Source organism: Hippocampus comes, unplaced genomic scaffold, assembly GCF_001891065.2.
Source record: "Hippocampus comes isolate QL1 unplaced genomic scaffold, H_comes_QL1_v1.1 scaffold156, whole genome shotgun sequence".
Classification (NCBI taxonomy): domain Eukaryota; kingdom Metazoa; phylum Chordata; class Actinopteri; order Syngnathiformes; family Syngnathidae; genus Hippocampus; species Hippocampus comes.
In genome coordinates this window covers 3,736,931-3,762,287 of record NW_017805744.1, presented here as the reverse complement: position 1 = coordinate 3,762,287, position 25,357 = coordinate 3,736,931, and the positions used below count along the sequence as shown (strand labels likewise).

General features: G+C 41.5%; 1 protein-coding gene across 3 annotated transcripts; it reads right to left on the bottom strand.

The window, feature by feature from the left end:
- Positions 1–1,626: 1,626 nt before the first annotated feature.
- pcgf3 (polycomb group ring finger 3) lies at positions 1,627–23,530 on the bottom strand. 3 transcript variants are annotated; one of them, XR_002169936.1, is made up of 12 exons: positions 23,334–23,530; positions 17,029–17,090; positions 13,948–14,058; positions 11,768–11,885; positions 10,786–10,882; positions 10,532–10,587; positions 10,318–10,425; positions 6,549–6,637; positions 6,245–6,382; positions 5,792–5,872; positions 4,263–5,595; positions 1,627–4,183 (listed from the first exon to the last, which is right to left on the bottom strand). XR_002169936.1 is itself a non-coding variant. In XM_019884100.1 (11 exons), the coding sequence occupies exons 3-11, from the start codon at positions 13,960–13,962 to the stop codon at positions 5,548–5,550; spliced, it is 750 nt and encodes a 249-aa protein (XP_019739659.1). In that variant the 5' UTR covers positions 13,963–14,058; positions 17,029–17,090; positions 23,334–23,530; the 3' UTR covers positions 1,627–5,547. The 3 variants fall into 3 exon arrangements, 2 of the variants coding, with proteins under 2 accessions (XP_019739659.1, XP_019739660.1); XM_019884100.1 differs by having other exon boundaries at positions 1,627–5,595; XM_019884101.1 differs by lacking the exon at positions 17,029–17,090 and having other exon boundaries at positions 1,627–5,595.
- Positions 23,531–25,357: the final 1,827 nt, after the last annotated feature.

Below are 25,357 nucleotides of genomic sequence, written 5' to 3'. Positions count from 1 at the left end.
AGGGGAAAAAAAGTAAAATTGACTTATTGCAAAGGACTTTTCCTTTGTTTTGGAGTTTCCCGAATGAGCCAACATCTAGTGTGTCCTTCACCTTGTCTCATCTTAATGACAACAACAATAACAGCCACCACCAGAACGAGGGCCAACAACTTGGCGGTGACGGTCTTTTTCTTCTTCAAACACAAAGAGTGAAAAAGAATAGCTGGTGAAGAAGAAGGCATCATTAGAATGTGAATTATTGTCTTGATAATGACTGGTGATCGTTATGGTGACGTGAATGATTGTTACGATGACTGGTGAAAGTTTTAAAGACATGAATGAGTGTCATAGCGACATGATTGCCATGGTGACGTGAATGAGTCTTATGGTGACTGGTGATTTTATGGTGGGATGTGAAGGATTGTGATGCTGATATGGTTCAATACCGGTGATGGTCTAAATCAGCCACGTGCAGACTTGTGACAGCAATCCAGGCAAAGGGAAAGACAAAGGGACAAACATTGACTTCATTAATTGAAGTCAATGTTTGTCCCATTCATCACACGCTTTGCTTAGGATTCCTCTTCTCTAGCTCCCTGACTCCAGACAGCTGGAACTCGCTTTCGGATGACTATCCCAGCAGTCTTTAGGCAGTAGACGGAGTACACCCTGAACTGGTTGCCAGCCAATCACAAGGCACCATTCACACTCACAATCACACCTAGGGACAATTTCGAGTGTTCCATTAACCTGCCATACATGTTCTTGGAATGTGGGTGGAAACCCATGCAGGCATGGGGAGAACATGCAAAATCCACACAGGAAGGCCGAACCCTGAACCTCTGCCCTGTGAGGCGGACGTGCTAACCAGTCGAGCACCGTGCCACCCCATATATATTTATTTAAGCTTTAAAACATTCTTTTTTTTTTTAAGTTCACAGGTAAGTAGCCATTCTGTCCCAATACAATTCCTGTTTCTGAGTTTGTGCAAAACTGCCAAATGAAAAAATCTGGCATTCAAGCCTTTTGCTGAGTCCTGTGTAAAAAGCTGAAGACCTGCAGCTCTTGTACAGTTGCAGTTTTGCAGGGTCCCTGTACAATAGTAGGCCGTTTCTAGTCTATTCCAGCTTTTTCAGAATGGGACACTGCAAAAATCACTGCATCAGAAGAGCCAATATTCACCCCCTTCTCTGGGTTCACTGTTCACCGCTTGCAGTTTCTGCATGAAAGAAGAGTATTTCTAGTCTGTTCGAACTCTTTCACACAGGGATCCTGCAAAATTGCCACATCCGAAGATCGGACAACCATCACATTTGCTGGATTCTGTTTAAAAAGTTAAAGACAACTAAACGTGAGACAGGTTACAGCTCTCATTCTGCCACTGCAATTTTGCAGGATTTAAGCGTGTAAAATTGACTAGCCTGAAAATAATTATTAAAATCTTTCATACAAAGAATCTGGCAATTCAATGATGCAAAAGTTCTGGCATTCAAGCCTTTCTCTGGGTTTAGTGAAAAATTGCAAAGACTGCACTAACCCGTTTTGCTGGTGTCTGTTTAAATTGATAAGACTGCTAAATGCTATACATGGTTATAGCACTCCAAAGATGGGTTCTGTGTGAAAGAGAACAGAGCAAGGAGCAGGAGATTACTTTTTAAAGGCCTTTATTGATTAAATACACAGTTAAGTTTGGACAAAAGCTTCTGTGTTTTTCTTTTTAATAACATAAGAAATAGGGGACCCACTCTCGACCAAACGCCCCTCCAAAAGGTTGGGTCGCCATGGAAAGCACTTTCATTACACAGCCGCAATAAATAATACAAAAAGTAGGCAGAGGGGAGAGTGGAGGTGGAGTGGCGTATTTTTTTCGGGGTACGAGTGTGAACGCTGAGAAGGCATTTTGTGACCTGAGGACCTGACTGGAAACATACATGAAAAGCCATATTGCACATTTGTCCTTCACTCTTAAACCCTGAAAAAGTACACACGCGTCGTCGTGTTGGTCACGCCAACGTGAACATCAGGAATCCAGAATGCACAACAGAAAAAAAATAAAGTAAAAAAAGAACCATCAAACATGCTCCCGGAAGTCTGAGTGAGAATGATCCAAAAATCTGATTATTATGCAGCACCACTTCATTGACAGGGCTTCTTCAGCTGTTTTCACACAGAGACCCAAAATCGTTGCATCAGTTCCATAGTAAAAGATCCTAAATTTATCTCCTTAGCTTGGTTCAGGAATAAAATGGTAAAGACTGTATAAAAAAACGGATCTTCTGTTATGGCTCTGATTCTACAACATGACAAAATCGTCACATCAGTGTCATGAAAGATTTGGCATTTATACCTTTTGCCGGACTTCGAATCAAATGATACAGACCATATAAAAGCCAGATATTCTGTTACAGCAACTTTCTCTTTCATACAGGGACAATGCAAAATCGTCACTTTGATGCTGTAACAAAAGAAATGCAACTTATCCCGTTTGCAGCATTCTGTGTCAAAAGGTAAAGACCTTATAAAAGTTCAATCTTGCGTTATGGCAACTTTCACTTTCACACAGAGGACCTGTACTGTATATTGTGCCAATCTTTCAGGAACTATGAGTTAGAGAAACCTTCTCCAGAAATTTCGGCATTCATCCATAGATCGTGCAAAACTGTCTCATCAGGACCGTAGAAGAAGAAATTGAAAATTTTCTTCATAGTTTGATTCTGTGGTGAAAGGGGAAAGCCCGAATCGAAATAGATTTTCTGTTATATCTCTGGTGCAGCAATTTCGCAGGGTTTCTGTGTGAAATAGGAAACCGACACATCAGAGCCTTAACAGAAGATCCGGTATTTATGCCCTCGCCTTGGATCTGTGGCAAACGGTAAGAATCGGATAAATCTTCTGTTATGGTTCTGAAATGTTTCCTTCCATATGGACAGCTTGCAAAATCTGCCATAATAGAAGATCGCGCATTTCTTCCCTTGGTCGGGCTCTGTGTCAACTGTCACTTTCACATAGAGAGCCGACAAAATAGTCACAGTGGTGCCGTAACAGATGGATAAATGCCAGATTTCTGCTTGCTTTTCAGGGTCTGCAGACGGCTTGTCAATCAAGTAGGAAAGTTATACTCAGATCCGATAGGGAGTGAAGTTTGGGGGCGTGGAATACACAGTACAACAAGGTTTGGGGTTAGCACCAGAGAAAGCACCAGTAGAACACATAGTTGTTTTCTAAAAGGTTCAAAGATGATAACTACAACAACAAAAATTAGCATGTGCCGTATTATCAGCAATGGTAAGACAGACCGATTTGGAGCACCTTGTTTGATAGTTCAGAGTCCAATTCTGCCGCTTGGCTGGGATGCATCATGCCCAAAGATCCACGAGTCATCATTGTGGTTTCAAAAAACAAACAAACAAAAAAAAACATTGGGCAACATATTCATCCTTTAAGCTCAAATGGAGCATTTTGTTCTGTGTATTCATTTTTAGGAAGAATTTCCAGTTATTTGTTTAAAAAAAAAAACTTCGACAGGATGGGACAGTACAGGACAGCCTGGAGACCATCTGATTACAACAGCGCTGTTTTGAGAGGGTGGCAAGTGTCATTAAATGGATTTCTGTGGGAAAAGGTAATGACGGTTTTGGTTGGCAGGCCTTCATGTTCTAGTTCATGTGGAGACCCTGCAAAATGTCTGTGTCAGAGCCGTGTCACAAGATCTGGTATTTATCCTCTGGACCGGGTTCTATGTTAAAAGATGACATAATTCTGGGTCTTGATACAGCTATTTTGTAGGGTCTGTGAAAAATCTATAGCTGTTTCATATTCACTAACTGCATGCCCTTTCACGCAGAGAACCCGCAAAATAGCGGCATCAAGACCCAGAATTGATCTGTGGTTTAAAAGAAAATCTAGCAATTACAGGATCCCCTTCGCCGGGCTGTATGGCAAAAGATGTTGTTGGATACATGCTGGATTTTCTTTTACAGCTCTGATGTGTTCATTTTCTCTTTTACGCAATGAACCAGCAAAATCTTCACATCAGAGCCCTAACAGATTTGGAACGTATCCTCTTCGCTGGGTTCTGGTGCAAAAGTTACAGACCGAATAAATGGCTAATCTCCCACAGCGACTCCTAATCAGATTTGCTGTTCGGAGCGTGTCAATAGATAAATCTATGGCTCTTAAATCTGCATTTGATTCCCTTTCTGGACTCTATCAATTAACTAAAAAATTAACTAAATGCCAGAGGTATTTATCCCAATTAGTAGGTTCCATGTCAAAAGACAGACAGATCAATGCCGTACCTTTTGTTACGGATTTTCATTTGATCATTTGACATTCATAGCCTTAACTGGGCTCTGCGTCAAAAAACAGATATTGATAAATGCCAGCTCTGATGCCCCAATTTCCCCTTTCACACAGAATTGCTGCAAAACAGCCTCAACAGAGCGATACCTGAAGAGCCAAAATTTAACCCCTTTGCTGGGCTCTGTGTAAAATTGTAGAGCCAGACAAATGCAAGGATCTTTTTATCCAGCTTTGCTGGGGTGATTTTGCAGGATCTCATAGTGAAAGAGGAGCATGAGGACGGGAATTTTGTACTGTTACATATAAACAATTTTTAAAAAGGAGAGAAACGTGTCTTTTTTGGACATTTTGTTGAATATTTCAAGAGCAAAATTGTTGCTCTCATTCTGAAAGGATGGGACGAAAAATGGGCGGCGGAAACTTTTATGTCGCAGATCTGTTTTCTCAAAGAATAACAAAACCAAAACTTTTTTTTTTAAAGAAGATATATTCTGATATAGATAGGACTTCTGGACGCGCTCTGTTTTTAACAGTCTAAAAGTCTCTCTTACTCTTTGCCGCTCGCTCCCTATAAGCACATTGTATGTACAATATATCGAACATAAATTACTACACAAAGGCTATTCACAATGGACAATCATCAAGAGCAAATTAGATGGAAAACAGGGCAGGGCTTGGGCCAAAAAGACACATTCAGAGACATTTTACTCCATAGCTAGCTTAAGATGGACACACGTACAAAATCTTTGTCCCCCAAAAGCAAAACGAGTCGATATAAAACTTTTCATCCTCCGCTGCAATTGTCCAAAAGACGGCCGCATGAAACCCCCGCCCGCCCCGACATCTCGTTTGCATGTAAACAGAGCACCAGTGTAGTGTCTTTTTAAGTTCGTCTCTTCTTAAACTGTACAAAAGTATAAATATATGATTTATCTCCATTTCTTTTTTGAATTTTTCTTTCTTCTTCTTCACATATCACGGATGTAGCGCACAAAAAAATGGAAAAAAAAAAAAAGAAAACCCAAAAACAAAACAAAAAAAAACCCCAAAACAAACAAACAAAAAAAGGTCAAGCCAGTGTTGCGGCATCTCCCTGCTGCTGGCTTTTTGTCGAGTGTGGTTTTGTTGTGGCGTTTACTTGTTTGCACGCTGCTGCTGGTTGATCATCTTTGCATACGTTGTTTGAAAACAGCACGCCGGACAGGAACAACATCGACAAGAAAATACTAAATTTAAAAAAAAAAGGAAATTGTGTGTCCATTTGAGCTACAACAGATCCATTTTGGGTCTGTAATGGAGCAGGAGGGGCGATTTCTGGAAGCAAACAAAAGAATAAGGTTAGCACGTGTTCCTCGTTGAAATCAATTGAAATGCTGTTTATCCGCCACCCCCCATCTGATTCTACAAAGTGTAACAGCAATGTATTAGTCGTGGTATTAAGATATGGATTAAGTTGAGAAAGTCCCCATTGAAGGCCCAGATGCAACCAAGAATGCCACAAGACGGTTACCTTAAATCTCCATCTCGTTACGACGACGAATTTCAAAGTGTGGTCCTTGCCCAGGATTTCCTCATTGCATAAAATGTCCAACTGTGTGGGAAGAAAAAGAAAAAAAATCTTTTTGGTATGAACAAGAGCTGAGAGACAGAGAAGCATTTGTGACTCAAAAAGCATTTGTTACTCTCTTCAAACCAGGGTTCTTCTGAGGGCCATATACAGAAAAATAGAAACATGCAAAGGCCACTTTAAAATCAAATTGCATCATCGAGTATTTTTAGTGCCTTTTCTGAATATTTCTTTTAATTTTTTTCCAAATAATTTTTGGGAATAAATTGATTTTGTATTTGACACAAGAGGCTCCAAATATTAAGAACAGTTTTCAGTATGACGCTTATTGTGAAATACTTTTGAATTTAATAATAATAACAATACAAACAACAATAAAACTGTTTTTCATTTGACCTCGTTAAAGGAGGTCAGGTTGAGCTTTTTGGCGATGAACTTCTTGAGGTGTAGGACGGTGGCCTGAGCCGAGCATCGGATCCACTTGCGCTTGAGGCCTCTGAGCTTACTGCTGTTGCACTCCAGGCAGATACTCACCTGCCATCAAACACCGGGAAAAAAAAATGAACAATGTGATACGATCGTCCCTTGCCTGTCATTCGCCATGATTGCCACAGTGCAAAATAAAAAGCGACAAATACAGATAACCCACAAAGTTGGTCATTTTGCTGTGATACATAGTCTGTCCAGACTAAATTTGTACCTGCTCATCGCTACGGTGATAGTCGTTGTCCTCCTCTGCTTTCTCCTCTCCTGCTTCCTTATTGGGCGTGTCTTCTGACTTAGTGTCTCCTGTTTCAACACAAATACAATAGTAGAACTTATTTGGATTGATTTCATTTCTTTTTATAGCTATTTTCATCCTGGTAAAATGGTAAGTTTGATTGGGGTTGATGATGAGAGGGCCCCAAAATCGGTTCAGTCCCACACCTCAGAATTTATTGAAAATGCAGTCCCCACCTATTGGATCGATCATGTGAAGTTAAAACTTCAGCCCCCGAAACAAGTTTGACTTAGCAGCCTTCATTTTTGTATATGTGTCAATCATGAGGAGATCCGCAAAAAGTCGCAAAAATCCATGCCCGAAAAGACACAGCAAGTCTGCCAGTTTCATCGGAAGTGGACATTTTAGCCATTCACCCAAACTGAAAAATGTACCCCCCAAAGCCAGTTTCATTTTGCAACATGAAATTTGGCTATGTGTGTCTGCCATGAGAAAACCCACAACAAAAAAGGAGATGGCATGCCGAAAAAGACGCACACAGTCTGACAGCTTGCTTCAAAACAGCCATTTGAAGGATATTTTGGCCATTCAAGCCAATTGGAAAATGCAGCCCCCAAAGCCAGTTTCACTGAGCAATGTAAAATTGTGTTTAAAGGTTTGGGGACCCACAAAAAAGTTTCTAGAAGTTATGCTCAAAAAGACGTAGACAAAACATTTAAAGGTTAAATATCTTGCAGGGTTGCACACCAATAAGGTAGAGCAAATAGTGTAATGTGGACTCTACACAAGAAAACATATTTGACCATCCATTGGGAAACCTCTTTGTATTGGTTATCTCACCTGCATTGCATTTAGTGTATATAACAGCAATGACATCGACAACAAAGAGGCTCACAAGTGAATTGCAATTCTTTGTGAATTTCGCACACAGTGAATGCTTGAATATGAGACCCACTTTTCACCAATGTCATCAGGGCTGATTGTTTTCTCATGACCTTGAAAGACAAAACAAATTTGTTCCGTTCATTCCTAATCCAGTGGAAGTAATAGCAGTGCGCGTGTGTGTGTGTGCGTGTGTGTGTGTGTTTTGTGAGTAGTTTGGCATCCTAATCTAGGGGGCATTTTCCATCTGGGCAAACTGCCACAGATCCCAGAGAGCGTTGCCTAACGGTGTGTGTGTGCATGCATGTTTTTGTGGCGAGCATGTGTGTCGTGCAGTCTCCACGGTGACCGTCTCCAGAGTCAACTTGCTTGATTGCGGATCAAGAGGCCCTCGCTCTTGTCATTACAGCAGTGAAATCACCTTCACACAACCTCATGGCTCCACATTAGGTCATGGATCGGTTGCTTTAGTCTGTACCGCACCGCTCCTATGTTTACATAGCATGAAAATTATGTGAAAGGTTTATTTAATGGTTGAGATCCACTGAAAGGGAAACTTCAAGATGTCTGCACTTCTCTCGCAAAGCAGTCAAAATAAGAAAAGACTCTTTGGTTTTATTAGGTGTCGAGAAACTAAAACAGCGACAAAAAATAAGAAAAAGGCAGAGCGGGGTGGCCATCTGGAATTTCTGAAATGTTGGGATATTTCCGGGCCGGTCCTGGCCATTGCGGTGGACAATAGCCGCCCTCCCTGTCACGGATTACTGTCATCAATTACAATTCAGTGCATGATGGCTCTAAAACACCAACTTTTCAGCAGATGATGGCCAAGCAGCCCTCCTAGCCCCTCCGCTGACAATAATTTTTCGACACGCCTTCAATAACTATTTGCGGGGCCGACTGTTGGTCTCATCATGTCACTGGAACCAGCTGACTTCACTTTGTTTTCATCAACCTAGTGCTGACAACCTCTTGTAAAGCATGAAAAACAACGAAACATCCCTGAACTTATTTTAATGAACAGTGTGTCAATGACATCAGGAGAAACAACAAAAACAATCCCTGCCCCACAAAAAAACTGAAAATTTTACTGTTTTACCGAACTGAGAATAGACAAAATTTAACGAAGCTTTAAAAACAAAAACTGATCGCGCATACTTTGTTTTAATGGACAATGTGTGGACGAATTATAGCAATGTGACAATAATGAGAGAGCCAGCTGGCTTTACTTTATTGTGAACGAACAGAGAAGCAACAACCATTGCTCAGTGAAATTGAGAGCCGGCGGCCCTTATTTTATCTTAATGAACACAGTGTCGACAATCTCTGGCAAAGCAGCGAAAAAAATTCGACAGTCGGCCTTACTTTGTTTTAATTTAATACATAACAGCGACCTCGATCAAACCAGCAAAACAGGAATTGACTACTCTAACCTTCTTTTTAATGAAGTGACCTCTGGCAAAGTGGAAAAAAATGAGAATTGTCTGCATTACTTTGTTTTAATAAACTGAGTGCCGTAAACCGTTAGCAACGCAGCCGAGCGGTATCGCTTCATTTACCTGAACAGTGCTGAAAGCCTGTAGCAAAGAGCCAACAACAAGAACTGACCACCCGAACTTAGTTTTAATGAAGTGCAAAGGTCCTCTAACAAAGTGGCAAAAATGAGGGGACAGCCTTAACGTGGTGACAACCTCTATAAAGGCAGTAAAAAAAACAAAAAAAACGCCCCCCCCCCCGGTTTTACTTTGTTTGATTTAACCAGATGACGGCAGTCTCTATCAAACCAGCAAAACCAAGAACAGACTGCCTTTACTTTGTTTTAATAAACTGAATTTTGACAACTTCTTAAAATGGTGGGGACGACCCTTCCTTTGTTTGAAACTAACATGTCGACAACGTCCTGCCGCGCAACCAAAAACGTCATGATCTCTGGCCTAGCAATGAAAAAAGAAACGTCCGGCTTTGCTTTATTTCAATTACCCAAACGTCAACCATCTCTGCTCAGCTGCCAAGCGACAAAAATAAAAGAGCCGGCAATCTTCAAAGCAGACTTGTTCAATGGAAACGTCACTCTGCTGCTGCTTCTGTTTTCCAGCTTCCACCGAGTGACTCTCAGAGGACTTGTGAAGCGCTGCAGCGTGAGCAATAGTTGAATTAGATTCATTTCTAACAGCTGCTCTTGTGGAAGCCCAGAGGACGTTTATGTTCTTCTTTTGAGGGCTTCTGGTGGTGGTGGGTGGGAGCTTAGTGGCGTGTGTCATTAATTATGTGCAGTGCTGCGCTGCCCCCTGCAGTTAGCATGGTGTGATCGCTGCTTTAGTGACCGTTCCCTTTGTTTGGCCGTCCTCAAATAAAAGCTAATGAAGGGCAAGAGACATTCGGACGGAAGACAAAAGAAAGAAAGCCCTGTAAAGCAGCAAACCTGTTCCGTTACTGTATGTGAGAAAATACTTCAACACAAATTCAACAACATCTATGCATCTATTATCCAAACCGCTTGTCCTCACCGGGGTTGCAGACCAATTTCATTTTGTTTCATGAAGTCTCAACAAATTCTGAAATGCGGTGAAAATGAGAGCTGTCCACATTTGGTTTTAATTAACCAAGAGGACATTGACAGTCTTTAGCATAGCAGCAAAAATGACAACCGACAGGCCCTGCTTTGGTTTAATAAACTAAGAGCTGCAATCTTTTAACCAAGTGGAAAAAAGTGGTTTCAGGGGCAGAATTTTTGAATGTATGTGAAAGGGCAAAATAAGAACCAAAAAATTCCAGAGGTTGCGAGCAAGCCAAAATTGAGAGTCGGGGTTGTGGGGGGGCTAGTTCGATGCAGCGCAATGAAGATGAGGATGATGTTGGACCGTACCATTGCGATGGTCGAGATGCGTCTTGATGTTGCAGAGTTCCCCTTTAATGTCGCCAGGCACCTCCATGCCCAATTTCTGGTAGAAGTCCCGCTGCTTCTTTATCTCCGCTAGACAACCAACAGGAGGAAAGATGATGTTCATAATCTGTAGTTTTATTCATATTTTTTTTAACAAATATTTCATTTTTTTCCATTCTGAAAAAAATAAACATACCCTCTTGTAGTCCGGGTACCAACTTGTACACAATGTCTTGCATTGTTCTGTCATGGCTGCCAAGATGACGACATATTGTGTTCATAGCAAGCCAGTACACAGGCACATACATATACAAAACAGCGGAATTCCCTCAGGGCCTTCAGACTATTTACATTAATGCCAATGGGCAATTTTTTTATTCCAATATTTTAAAATACACGGTACTTGACGTAAGCATTTTTCTTTACTCTGTGTGTGTGTGTGAGACTCACCCAATATACTGCAGTGGATGGCTCTGATGAATCACAATTCTACACGTGGGACATGTGTTGTTCTCCTCCAGATACTTCACAAGGCAGCTTCGACAAACTGCGCACAAACAAACAAACCTAATATTAATCGTTAAAATTTTAACTCTTCGGCGGCGGAGGTTCATCCTCATCACATTCATCCGGCCTTCCTGTGTGGAGTTTGCGTGTTCTACCCGTGCCTGCGTAGGTTTGCTGTGGGTCCTCCGATTTCCTCCCAAATTCCATAAATATGCATGGCAGGCTGATTGAACACTCTAAATTGTCCTGGTTGTTCGTCTCTGTGTGCCCTGCGATTGGCTGGCAACCGGTTCAGGGTGTCCCCCGCCTACTGCCCAAAGACAGCTGAGATAGGCTCCAGCATTCCCAGGACCCTCGTGAGAAGTGGTTTGGAAATCCAGACACAGAGGGCACATGCAAACTGCATACAGGAAAGCCGGAGAGCATATTCGAACTCTTGACCTCTGTACTGTGAGGCGGACATGCTACCCAGCTGTCCTCTGTGCCACCCATATTACAAAGATAGATAAGAGAAGATAAGAAAACCTTTCTTTGTCTCGCAATGGAGAAATTCCCAATTTACAGCAGCAAGATAGAGAGAAAGATAACACACGCATGCACGCAAGTATTCACACAGATGGGGATCACATACATGTGGGGCTACATCATGAACAAACTTTTCCCTTTGTCAGGTTGGTAACAGATTTGAACGGCACGGTGATGACTTCGCCGTCAAACCTCTCTACACTTGACCTGTCTTCCACAAAAGACGTACTCCTTATGAGAGCTTTATTGCAGTCAGACAGCTGCAGTGGGCCGACGTGACCTGAATGTCTCTTGAAAAGATTCCACTGGGAGGCCCGCGGAGGCGGTTTCAAGTAGGACGGCTCTCTCTAGTGGACGTGAGAAGGACTTACATCAATGTGCATATAAAGTGTGTACATACACGTGTGCAGGCACTCTGTGACGGTGGTAGCATCTATCAGGTAGCCGTCGCACAGCCGACAGGTGATGTGGGCATTGATGTGACAGAGCTTGATCTTCCTTGTCAGCATGTCGGGGTTCTGTGGCAGACATAAATTGAGATAAAATAAAATGAGATGAAGAAAGATGCCCTGCAGTCGTCATGGCAACAGAATGCAGCTGCTCTCTGCATGCAGATGCATGCAGGCAATGTAGTCATACTGCCATCTTGTGAAAGAGGAGAGGAGGGGACACATGATGCCAAATCTGACAAACCAGTACGTATAGATCAGCAAGTTAAAGTAAGGTGGTACCTCAGTTCAACGCTTGGTAGGCAGTTAGGTAGATAAACAGCAACATGGATGCATAGGTGTGTGGGCAGATAGAGCGTAGATGTGGATGGAGTAGCACAAAAATTTTTGTCAAGTAAAAGTACTGTTATTATAGAATATGAATCAAGAAAATAAGTTTTTGTCTACGTAGTTGTCTTCCTAATAACTGAATACGAATAAAAAATACATTAAAAACTTTTTTAAATGGCACATTGTCAGATACACAAAGATTTTAAATGGAATACGGAAATCCATATATTGTAGCACACTATCACTTTGAAATAATAGTTTTAAAAAACCTAAAATGAATGAAGGCAAGCTCAGTCAGCCACAAAAAATGGTAAATAAATTAACTTACCGTAATTTATTGACATACGGGAAACAATAACATTGGCTCACTAGGAAGAGATCATTAATCATTTAGCTAGAAATTATATTCAATTTCAACGGTTGTATTCACACCATTTTTTAGCAACGTTGACAGCTATTTCGTTATTTAAAAACAATGTGTATTCTACCAACTGACAACTTTATCTTCGGTGCCATGCACAGATTTCGGATTGCCTTTCTCCTTCATTATAAAATGCGCACAACTCTGCGTCACAGCGAGGAACAGAGAACTCAAACGGACTGTGTGGGTCGAACGCAGTACAATTTGCATTCACGTGCTGCTAGTTTTACATTTGGCAAACAAAGACCAAAAAGGCCTCTTGTATAAGTCACATTGAAAACACTTAACAGTTTTAATGACTAACTGTTTCTGGTCATTTAAAACTTAGTATAAGGCTGAATGAAACAGACTATGTATGGTCTCTACCAAGCGCCATTTTGAATATGATGAGGATGGAAGAGCTTCATTGCTCACGTAGAATACATCACAGCAAGTAAACAAATTTGATTGGACGGTTTGTTTTGAACCAAGGCCCAGCCGCGGTGAAGGGCTTGATCTCTAGACCTGCTTTCTTAGCCGGTGTGGCTTGCCAGGCTAATCTAAGTGGCTATCCGGCAGCTATGTTACTGTGTAGGTAAGTTTGCATGTAGCTCAGTATGTAGCTTGCTAGCTAGATACGGTAGGTAGATAGACAGGTATGTAGGTAGCTCAGAAATTCGGTAGCTCGTAATGAAGTGGCAAGTTACTGTAGAACAGTACCGATATGTACCTCACAAAAGAAGCTACGAATATCAAGGTAGTTATCAGACAGGTATGCTATGCTCGCACAACACCCAAGCGTTATACATGGTTTTGTACCAATAAAATACGTGATTTCAAAGCCTTGTCTTGCTGTTCATGACGTTGAATTGTCCAGTTGTCCGAAGTGTAAACATCACATCTTTAAAAATTCCCAATATGCCGCCTAAAATCTCCAACGTGTTGAATTGAACCAATGCCATAGAATATGTAAGTCAAGTAAGTTTTATAAGACTTAATGTTGAACGTGTACACACATCTGATTTATTGACGTGTGTGACCGTGTGTGCGTGCACCTCCATAGCATAGTGGCTGTTTTATAAGGCTAAATGAGTCTGAGTGCACATGGTGCTTAGCGCACACACATGATTTTTGAGTCGTAAAAATGTGTCCATATAGGCCGATCGAACAGACATACTCTGGCACCAACAGTGATCACAATTTTCGGCGATGGGTACCGTTTTTTTGGGTTGGGGCACCCGCCCCCCAAAATGGCTGTGCAAAGGTACTGTTTCGGGGCAGGGGAAAAAAATAAACATACCCAACCTTAAATATGTGCATTCTGTGAAACAATAGGATAGTGGACATTTTAAATCCAGTTGACGAGGAAATTAAGAATTATGGCTGTGTAGTCCTCCTCACCCCTAATACCGCCATGCGTGTGCTGTGGATGTTGCGCCGTCCACGTCTCTTCCTGCAGGTTGAGCAGCCGGTGGCGTTAGCTCCACATCATGGGGAGTCTCTCATTCGAGCCTGAGCACGGGGAAAGAAAAAAACACCAACAATAGTTTTTGAAGATGTTTTCAATCGTCTTATTCAGGATGACCGGCATCTTGCACAATACAAATAAACAGAAAAACAAGAAAGAGAGTCCACCGATGCATATTAGCGGTTTGGCAAAGCATTGGCGGATTAACCTATTCGTCAATTGTTTTCTATATTTTTTACTTATTCAATTTTGGAGGGGAGGACAATTCTCGTTTTTCATAGAAAATGCTTATTGCCAGGATGTTTTGAAGAATTTCTGGAGTTTTAAATGTTTTTTTTCTCCCCAATGCAATTATTACAGGCATCAATTTTTCTGTGATTTTTTTCACGCTCATGCAGGCATCATACAATATAAAAACATGATACATACTTTCACGTTATTTGTGACAACAGTTATTATGCACAACAGAAAAAAACAGTGCTACCAGTGCCAAAAACAAACGGACGGAATGGATGCTCGATCGTGCATGTGTGGGCACAACATTGACATGTCATAAAATGATAAGAACATCCCTTGGCAGTGATTCATGATCAGTGCCAACTTGCACAATAGAAATCAACACATTGAGTAGAAATAAATAGGATTAGCGATCGGAAAAAAAAGTCACATGACTCACTTAAATTGACCAAAAAAAAATTGGTTGACATAGGCTCAAGCAAATTTTTTTCTAGACATTATGTTCACGTTCATAGTCACTCCTGTTCCGATTCTCATTTTGTAAGTATTTTGGTTTGTTCTGACTTAAGTTTCGCGTACTTGGATTTTTGGCATTTCATTTTGTGTATTTTCGGATTTCCAGTTCACCAATTTAAGTCTATGCGTGTATGTGCACAATTTAGGCGTGTGATAATGTTATACAAACTCTAGGGATCATTACATGCCAGTTATTCATGACATTGCCACTTTGCATAGTAGATATATACATAATAAATGCAGCATGGTTGACTAGGAGTATTTTACTATGAAATGAGTTCCACAGTGGCAAAAGCGCACACACACACTCAAAAGAGTTCCTTATTGCTCTGCCTGTGGCCATTGGAGTGTTTTTCCTTGCTAAAGTTTTGCACAGCACATGCACGCACACACACGAAGGCCTGCTGTCACAGGCAGGAGGAGGCAAGCTTCTTCTTGTAAGGGGGTTTTGGCTCAGCTTCAGAAACACACATACACATTCACTCAGACCCAAGTGTAACGATTCACACGTTTGCAATGGTAAAATCAAAACCGTCCGACACGCACATGCACGCATGCACACACAGTTTTACTTCGTGTGAAGGCAAATATCATAATGGCTGTTATGCAAACAGATAGCAACCCTGAGCGTTTTATATCTTGCCTTGTGGCCAAGTACTATGCCATGTTTTTCTCAGATTCGAAAAGGGAAGTGAATCTTAATTGACCTTCCAGTAAAACTCTTCCCTGCTAGCTCTATAGTAGCACTCATGTTAAAAGCTTCAGGGGATTCCGACCGGCGCCACCTGCCCCAATACTCACGCAGTAAAAAGGTTCATGAACGAGCCTGTGCCGTTAGCATTTCATTTTCCAAGCTATTGACTATCACAACGGGCACATTGAGGCAAATTTAAGACAAAGGGACTTCAAATTCATTGAAAAATGGCCAGGCTACGTAAGCTAGAACAGTGAAACCTCCACTTTCCAACTTAATTCAGTCCATGACCGTTTGTAACCTGAAATGTTTGTAATCCTAAGTAATTTCTCACTGAAAAAAATGGTGATGTAATGAAAAACATCATAAGCTAACTTCTATTTACCTTTACCTTTTTTTGTAAGTGTATGGTTAAAAATATACCAGTAAGTTAAAACACACTACTACATTAAAAAAAGCAATATTTTACTGCTCATTAACAGTGGGAGGAGGACAACAGATCTTCAATTGAAGAGTCTTCGTCATGAATAACTCTGGGGAACTGATTCAGGTTTTTATTTCTAATCTTGAATTTGGCACAACAGACCGATCCAAGGAAACCTGTTCATAAACAAAAAAAATTCTATTCAACTTGTTCACCTGTGGCATGTTCCAAATCGGTGTTTGATGAGCATTCCTCAACTTTTTGCCCATTTGTGACACGTTTCAGATTTTTTCATGCAGTGTCAATGGTACAATTCTGATTATTTTCAAATCCAACCGGAGCCTCTTTCTTATGTTGATATAAATTGAATGTGTTTGATGCCTCTGCCGTATGAATTCTCATCCGAACACATCCGACTTGTATGACATAAAAAGTGCACTACTCACATTTGTCCATGAATCAGCATTGTTTTGAGTACCAGTGTTGACTTTACATTTGTGCAGAATTTAAGCCCACTTGAAACATGAAACATGAATTGGTGATTCATCCATGCGCACGGTCCATTTATTACAAGCAGCAATGATGTGACGACATCTTTAGTTTTAGTCTCCTTTAAATGAGGCGATCGAGGAGCATCTGCCGCATATCCCCAAAATATTTTCACCTCCTCCTACCTCGCTAATCTGGCAATATGAGATGATACAATGAGCCCCTCCACGCGGGACCATATTTACTTCCATCAACACCACGTGATGCCTTTTTGGTTAGAAGTTGCATTTGTTTTTACAATATGAATAGATACATAAAAAGATCGTATTTAACTACAAAACTGAATTGGGCATAATGCCCTGCAGCCTTTTTGTACTACTTCATTGCTTTTTATGTATCTCGGTTCTGCGAACATTCACTATGAACTTGGAGAATAACTGCTTTGAGTGTCAGAATTGAGCGTGATACCAGCGTACCGAATCTGTATCTCTGCAATGCAAGATATCTAAAATCTTGCAATGGCGAAATGACAACTTGCTTGAATTGGCTATACGTTCACACAAACATGTCAGTGTGTGCACATCAGAGTATGAGTATGAGAGTATGAAAACTGAAACAATCACATTTCCTAAATCTAGTCAGAAATGTACTTACTCAGTGTGAAATCGGGTCTTGTTTAACTGAACACAAAGCTGATGTATTTGCAGGGAGCCATCCTGTTGGGCGAATGGCAACAGTTAGATACACAGTTTGATTGTCCCTTTGCCATTCAAAGGATGAACATGTGTGATTTTTCTGCCTGCCACAATAACCCGCTGGCATTGAGAGAAAACTATGGAGTTCTGGTTAGGGCTGTTACAAACCAATCTTTTTAGAGTCGATTATCCCATTAATTACTCGAGTAATTGCACCCCCATGAGTATGGATCTCCAAATAACAGTTAAGTTTGCCAAGGTTGATGTACATGTACATTCTCTGTTGTTCAAAGTAAACAATATTTTCAAATTAAACCAGGCATAGGTGGAGCACTCTCTCACAACGGGCCAAGTGCTTGTCGTGGCCTTTTAGGTTGCTCGCATAGCCCACAGAGGACATGAGCACTTCTTCACGTCATGAGCGAACCCATGACCCGCTGCAACCACGGACGTGCATTACATTGGCCTGCGATTCATTTTCGTTGATGTATTAAACATTTTCCCCCAAGAATTCACATCAGGACACACTCACATTGGGCTCTGCTAGCGATGTGTTGAGAGCAGACGTGTTCAGCATTCTTCCTTTTGAACACAAATGACTTTCCATTTGCAGCTGTCACACATCTTAACATGATATCCAGTCTACAAACACCATGCAGTACTTTCCAATTAAGCGATGCTGGAGTAACTACATTCTCTCTCTCCTGTGGTTGGGAGGAAAGAAATTTCATCTGTGCTGTATGTTGCACATAGAGTGCATTTGATAATAAGGTTGACTTGAACTAACGTAGCGGTGGATCGCAGGCTAATATAGAAAGCCTTGCATGTCAGTTTTTGTTTTCCCCGCATAGTGTGATGTCCTACATGGGCCCCAAAGCTTGTTCCTCGACATTGAATAATAGGGTGACTGAGCAAAACGCCCCGGCACTCCCTGACCAGCGCGCTCTAACTCCCTCTTCTGCCCCAAATATTAGACATGCCCTCGTGACATTCTTGTGGAGCTTTGTGTCTTGTTTATTACAGAGGTGACAAGTGCAGTGCTCTTAGAAGTTTTGCTGTAGGTTGTATCACCCCAAAAGGGAAACCAATTGATCGTTTATCCTTGAAAAGTTTTTTTTTTTTCATTTGTATTTATAATTGTCTTTTCATCAAGCAAATATTTTATGTGAATATTTGATGAGATATCATCAAATTTCAGTAGGATACTCAAATACGAAAATATTAAATAGCTGCATCCCTCCAAACCCTCCACCCCCTCCCCATTTGTTTCAGGTCACACTGATCATCACACACACACACACACACACACACACACGCACACGCACACGCACACGCACACACGCACACGCACACACGCACACACGCACACACGCACACACGCACGCACACACACACTACTGCTAACTCTAAGCCAAAGACAGGTATCATCTTGGGATACCTTTTTCAAAAAAAAAAAAATTGGATGTCTTCTTTTTGTTCTTAATTGCAGAGCATTGCAGAGGTCTTTGATCGGGACTTTGTATCAATACTCAACATCAAATAAGTTAAAAGACTCAAGTGCAAACATCCCTAGTTGAAACACACTTTTAAAATGATACAAACACATTTATACATGCATAATATATGAAGAGAGCAAGATCAAGGAATGATCCAAAAATATTGTACAAAGAATGCAACAATGTGCAGGGTTCCCACACTTTTTCAAAATTATGTTGCTGGACATTTCCAGGATTTTTCCAGGACTAATTGATGCTATGGTATGAGTCCAGTTATCAGAACATACATGAATACATTCTACTCCTAAGCTTTGAGAAATGTTATTTTCTATTATTGTATCTAATATTTTGTGCATTTAACCAGAGAAAGACCAGATATGATCCCAAATCGGCCGAAAAAAATAAATAAAAAAATACAACAAACGTCTCTCTCAAAGCTGTGACTCGATTCTCGTCGTTCACCCCAAAAGAGCAGCTCAAATGAACACCTCATTCGCCAATGTCACAACAGTAATATACGGTCTTATTTGGATGTCAACGTTTAAATGATTTTTATTTCTTAGTAAATCAAGACGATGGACTACAGCTGATTGACAAATGAGTTGTTGATGGGTTGGAGAGAAGCCAAAGCCCATGCGAGCATCCTTGGCACTGCCGCAGCCAGGTTGATGAGTGAAGGGACGCAACACTAGCTAAAAACCGCACGAAAGGTTGGAGCTCTGCACATACACAATATTTTAATACAGCTGAATTTGTCTCAATCACATATTTTCTGCTGTCGGACAATTGAGCAAGTATGAAATACTGGGTGAAACGTGGTCCAGTTCCCTTCGCTATCTCAAAGCTGTGGTCACGGTTGCTGCTGCTCGACTGACGCCAGAGATGTATTTCACTTCAGACCGCACTCCCACGACAGCTCTCTGTCACTCAACAAAGCAGACAGAGAGAAGGAGAAAGTCCTCACACTTGATATACAGTACTACAGCGACACTCAAACTGAAAGCTGCTAGTTTTGGCGCTTCTTTAGAAAAAAAAAACAAGTGACAACTGAAAAAGTCACGCCTGCATGAGCGTACGTGTGTAATCCAACTGCACCAATGCTTCTACTTTTTTGGTTTTATTTTGTTCCGAACACGGTTATGGGCAGTTGCTGGCTTGCTGTGTTTCTTCATTTGTATACCTGGGTTGCTACACCAATGTCAGAATGCCACTCCACTACCAATACATTCCGGACAGAAAGGGAAAATGCAGATGTTCTCAGCAAGGCGAGCAGCGTGCTGTGTACTGACAGAACACACCCGCCAATCAGCGGCTTACAAAACGATAACGAGGCTCCGATTGACTGGATCAGCACATACGGGTCTCTTTTTGTGGCACACAATTTAGACTCAAAACACCACAACATTAATAACACCGACAAAAATAAATAAATAAATATATAAATCTCCAAACTACCCAGAACGCGTGATCGAGGGGAGCGGGGTTTACTGTATTTACTCACAAAAGGTCTGTATTGAAATCAATTGCTTTCTTGCATGCACACTAAGAAGCTGTCAATTTCCACCTGTTGTCCCACTAAACGGCCGGTGTCAAAGTGTCGCTCTTTCCGACAGGCTGTTAACCTGCTGACCTCCAGGCTCGTGACACCAGTGACAGCGGTAAAGGGGTGACACGTGGAGTTACTAAATATCAATCCAATTGAATGGTCCGAGGACAGATAAATACCTGCTGCAAACAGACACTTTACCCCCTTTTACGCTGCTGAACCAAGCTGGACTTTTCAACGTCACAGGACAGGATATACTATAACTGGATGCAGATGATAAAACTTCCCTTTCACAGATATGTCATCCTACTTCTGATCATACCCCACAGTAGGATTGCACAATAAAATAAGAACGATAATACATTGGATTTACACAGCGCTTATTTGTACACTCAAAAACGCTTTAGAGAATAAGGGACAAATGCTGATGACAAAAAGAGAGACAACAATAAAATGATGGCAGACAAGACAAAAGCCCACTTAAACAGGTGGGTTTTTGAGAAGGAATTTGAAGTTTTCTAGTAAGTTCCTGACTTTGACCAATCAGATGTAACTTTGAATGCACAACAACATACAAAAGATGAACAGTACGTAGGAGCGAAATGTTTCCTCGCCCACTGGGGCAGGATCTCTTTCAAGCATGGGTCCTCTACCAGAGGCCTGGGACCTTGATGCTTCTGGGCAGGATCATTGCGCTTTCCACTATTGCATGGAGATGACACATATCCATATCCGATTAAACACCTCCGGATGGACATTCGTTGAGCAGTACAAGAGTTCCCTGTTTTAGACGGGCCGTAGCCCTAGTGTCAGCCGAATCCGACCCACAGCATTGCACTCTGGGGCGCGTTCTGAAATATTCTCCGAGGGTGCACGTTCACACCATGCGGTCAGAAACTCAATGCTCTTCTCAAATTTTCCATTTACCGGTAGTTCTACAGAGTGGCTCTAAAACAGAGTGGCGGTGCCCGCACTTGGTGGTCTGAATGGAGTTGGTACACAGTGTGCCAGTGCTGGCTGCGCTCACAAATGAATTCCTCACCGAACACACCTGGTCTCAGAGTTGTGCACGGGCGTCACAGTGAATTTCCGAATGCGTCCCAAGTCACAATCAGACTAAGTACAATATGAATGAAATATGGTATTAATGAGCCTTTCCCCGCCCCTCTCCACCCCCAAAAATGTCCTAAACTTACATTGTGTGAATAGTAAATGCAACTATCAGTACTTTGTGCCAGTCTTCCGCAAATACGCATTTACAGTGCACTGCGGAGGAGCAACTTTGCACATGACATTACATTACAACATAGACAAAATGTGTTTTTTGTTTTTAATTTTGAATTTTTTTTTAAAAATCCATAATTATCAATATGAACGCAGGAAAAACTCTGTATGATTGATATCGACCAATATAAAATAGTTATATTGTGATATACTTTTCAGACATATTGATCAGCCCTATTACGCAGTAACCGCAGTGGTCGCCAACTGTCAAAACAAAATCAAGGAGAAAATTGCATTGGTGGTTTGGGCTAATGCCAAATATAATGCTAACAAAATTGGAAGAGGTTCTCATCCAACTTGTCTGTGTCAGGTTTGTACTGTAATTACTAAGAAATCCCTGTAGATGGCGGCAAACATTGGATGTAGGACAAGTTTAAACATCCCACATTTACACATACATACACAGAGTATGTACAGTATATGTATTGTGTGAACAGACCCTGTGTTGCAGTGGGTGGGACAAAATGTGGTTGCAATCCTGAGAAAAGATGGGGTACTTCATGGAGTAAATGTCACACCCCATGTAAATAGCCACTGATGTTCAACTTGAGCCATGTGATGCGTCAGTGTCGCTCACAGCCCATTTTCAAATTGTATATCTGTATAATCTGTCTTGTTTTTGTTGTTTTATAGTTTGAAGTGTCACTAAAGCAAAAAATAAATATTAGCTTCAAAGTCATTGTTCTGCTTGGCATGTTTCTTTTCACGGGAAGCACAATTTCTCCACTTACTCTTGTTCAGCTGATTACTACAGAACAAAAAACTCTAGAAACAAACTTTTCTGGCAAAAGAGAGACTGCTCTGTTTGTTCGGTTCAGTGTTTATTGTGTCACGGAACACAATATTCTGTGGTTCTTGAAAGATCAGTCAAAATGTTCTAAAACAGCTGACAATATGGCTTACTCTGTTTTGAAAACGATTGGCAGTGAAAATTTTCAGATAAGAATGATAAAAGCCATACATGGCAATCAAAGCTAATTCTAAAAACAACACTAACATTAGATTTGGTGTTTTTTGGTTTTGGTGGCTTTTTCTTTGATGACACACGTTGAAAGTTAAAAGCTTAAATTAAGGTGTTAATTTGAATTTAACACTTGAAAGGAACTCCTATTAATTGTGCACTGTCAGCAAACTTTGATGACTAATACTACTCAACAGTGTTTTTAGCAACAGCGCTCACTTAAAACCAAACGAAGCAGCTCAGCGAAAAGTTTTTTTTTTTTTGACAACCCTTTTGTGCAAGCACACACGTCAACTTAGCACGGTAAGCATCACAAAGCCTTCAAAACCGACAACACCAAAAAAAAACTGCAGACTTGTTGGCTGCTGTGTGTGTGCGTTCACCCCCCTCCCCCCCACGCACGATGTCACAATCTACACAACAGAAGCACGTCCATGAAAAACAGCACAAAAAATAATACACAAAAACAGAGGGGGGGGCTGCAAAGAACTACCCCCACCCCACCCACCAATCCCATTTAATCCAAACCTCATGAAGAAGCAACCCCACAACAACTTCAGTGACGGGCCTACAGGCGGGAGTAGCAGCGCAGAGGAGCGAGAGAACAAGACGAGACACGCCGGCCAGACGAGCCTCAGCCACGGGGAGGACCACCGCGTGCATCCCGGCCGAGCTCCGAGTCTGTCTGGCTGCCTTCCTCTCCCCCTCCTCGGCGTGCAACTACAGGGCCCGGCGCTACCATATACCCCACATAGACTTCCCCCCCCCACACACATTCACGCATCACGTATGGATAGCATGATTGGTAGCAGCCAGCGGCAAGCCATGCTAAAAACGAGGAGGAGGTGGTGGAGGAGGAAGGAGAGTGAGGAGGGTACACACCGGTACCCGAAACCGGCCACCAAGGCTAGGGTGGAGGGACTAGGGGAACATGGGGACCGGTGGCGGCGACGACGGGTGCCCGAATGCCGACTCACCTGATCTCGGAGCGCCGAAGTCGGCTGGATACTTGGTTGGATCCGAGTTAAATCCACTCGCAGTACAACAAAGAGGCGAAAATGACCGAGCAACCGCGGAACAGGCCGAAGTAAAGCGCTCCTGGAGCAGCGCCGCGCATGCGCAGAGCGAGGAAGGTGGGAAGCGGGAGAAAGAGGAAACTCACCCTAAGAAATAATTACTAAAATAATAATATACAGTACCTTTTAAGAACAAAGAGTTACCCTGTTTATGTTAAGTTCAGAGCTACATCTTATTTGTTCCTGTTATATTGAATTACAACTTTTCATTTTAATGAAACATCAAACTGTTCATTGCACGTATTATTTCCTGAATGGCTGCAAAAAAAATCACATGGATTGTCAGACTCGTTGTCGTCGTTCTCTGCCCTTTTAAATACAATTAAAAAATGACACTGTATATCTATTCTCGATCCTTTGTGTCGAAGCGGTGTGTCTATCCATTCTAGAGCAGGTTCTCAAACTTTATCCCAAGTACCACTTCAAAAAAATAATTGTTTCTCCAAGTATCACCATCATAACCAACATTAAAATACAGAAGCACATTAGGCCCAAGTGTGGCAGAAGTTTTATTGCTAAAAAGTAGAAGTGTAACAAAAAAAAAAAAACGATTTGGATCAATCAGCAAAATCATTTTGGATTAAACACGTGAGTGCATTGAATCGAACCAAATCGTTCCACTTTAAAATAAGGGTTCTACTATAACAGTGGCCCCGTACCCAGTTCAGATTCAGTTAGATTTCATACGGAATTAAAAAAAATACAATACATACATCTTTATTTAAATAGCACTCTCACAACAGCTGGAGTTTTAACAAAGTGCTTTCGAGAACATTTACCATTAACATAAAGTAACAATAATATAACAAAACACATAAAAAATATCAACAATAAAGTTTAAAGTTGGAACATTTTTAATTGGTCAAAATGTAGAAATTAGAGGAGAAAAACATCCATCCATTTATTTTGTAATCCGCTTATCATCATAAGGGTGCCTATCCCAGCTGTCTTCGGGCAATAGGTACACCCTGATTTGGTTGCCGGCCAATCGCAGAGCACACATTGATGAACAACTATCTATGCTTACACTCACACCTAGGGACAATTTAGAATGTTCCATTAACCTGCTATGCATGTTTTTGGAATGTGGGAGGAAACTGGAGAACCCGGAGAAAACCCACGCAGGCACAGAGAGAACATGCAAACTCCACACAGGAGCCGGAATCGAACCATGCACCTCTGCACTGTCAGGGTGACGTACTAACCAGTCGACCACCGTGCCACCCCGGGGGTGCAGTTTTATATGTATTTTTTGCTTGGGGCGGAAGGTATTAGAAAATGGATGGATGGATATAAGTGGTGAGCGTTGAGATTTGGACCTGGGCTTTGAGTATTATTTGGTGATCTAATCCCCCTCTTTCTAACGCCATAACGTCACAAAATGTACCCCCACGCACCCCCCCCCAAAAGAAAGACATTATCAATGGCTACATTGACGCTGCAGAGCGTGTTACAAAACTGTTCCTAAAAACACCTTTGCAGATTCATCGACGATTGTCTGTTGACCTCCCTTCCATGCACTCACTCCCACGCATCGATACGAAAGAGGCCGATGTGTGCCATTAAAGACCGTTTCATGTCTTTGAGGCTATGACCAAAAGAAAAGAAACAGTTAGGTTGAGTTTATCTTCCAATACATCACCTCAAGAACGCCAATCATCTCCAGTTCAATATAGTACTTCACAATTAATCGTCATAAATATGAAAACTTTAACCCTAGAGAACCCTAGAAAATGATGAATTATACATTAAATGACTGCTTTATGTTCACTGAACACCCAAATGTGTTTTTTTTTCAAATATTCAATGCTTTAATCCTAATTTAAGATTAGGGCCAAATTTGACCCTTTGGGATTTAAGGGTAGCATTTGAGTAGCAGAATTTATAGGGGCCAAATCAGACCCCATGGGTTCTCCAGGGTTTTA

Coding starts and splice junctions, on each gene's coding strand:
- pcgf3 (XM_019884100.1), bottom strand. Junction 6,383..6,548: donor ATCACCGTAGCGATGAGCAG/GTACAAATTTAG, acceptor GTTTGATGGCAG/GTGAGTATCTGCCTGGAGTG. Junction 5,873..6,244: donor ACCTGACCTCCTTTAACGAG/GTCAAATGAAAA, acceptor CTTCCCACACAG/TTGGACATTTTATGCAATGA.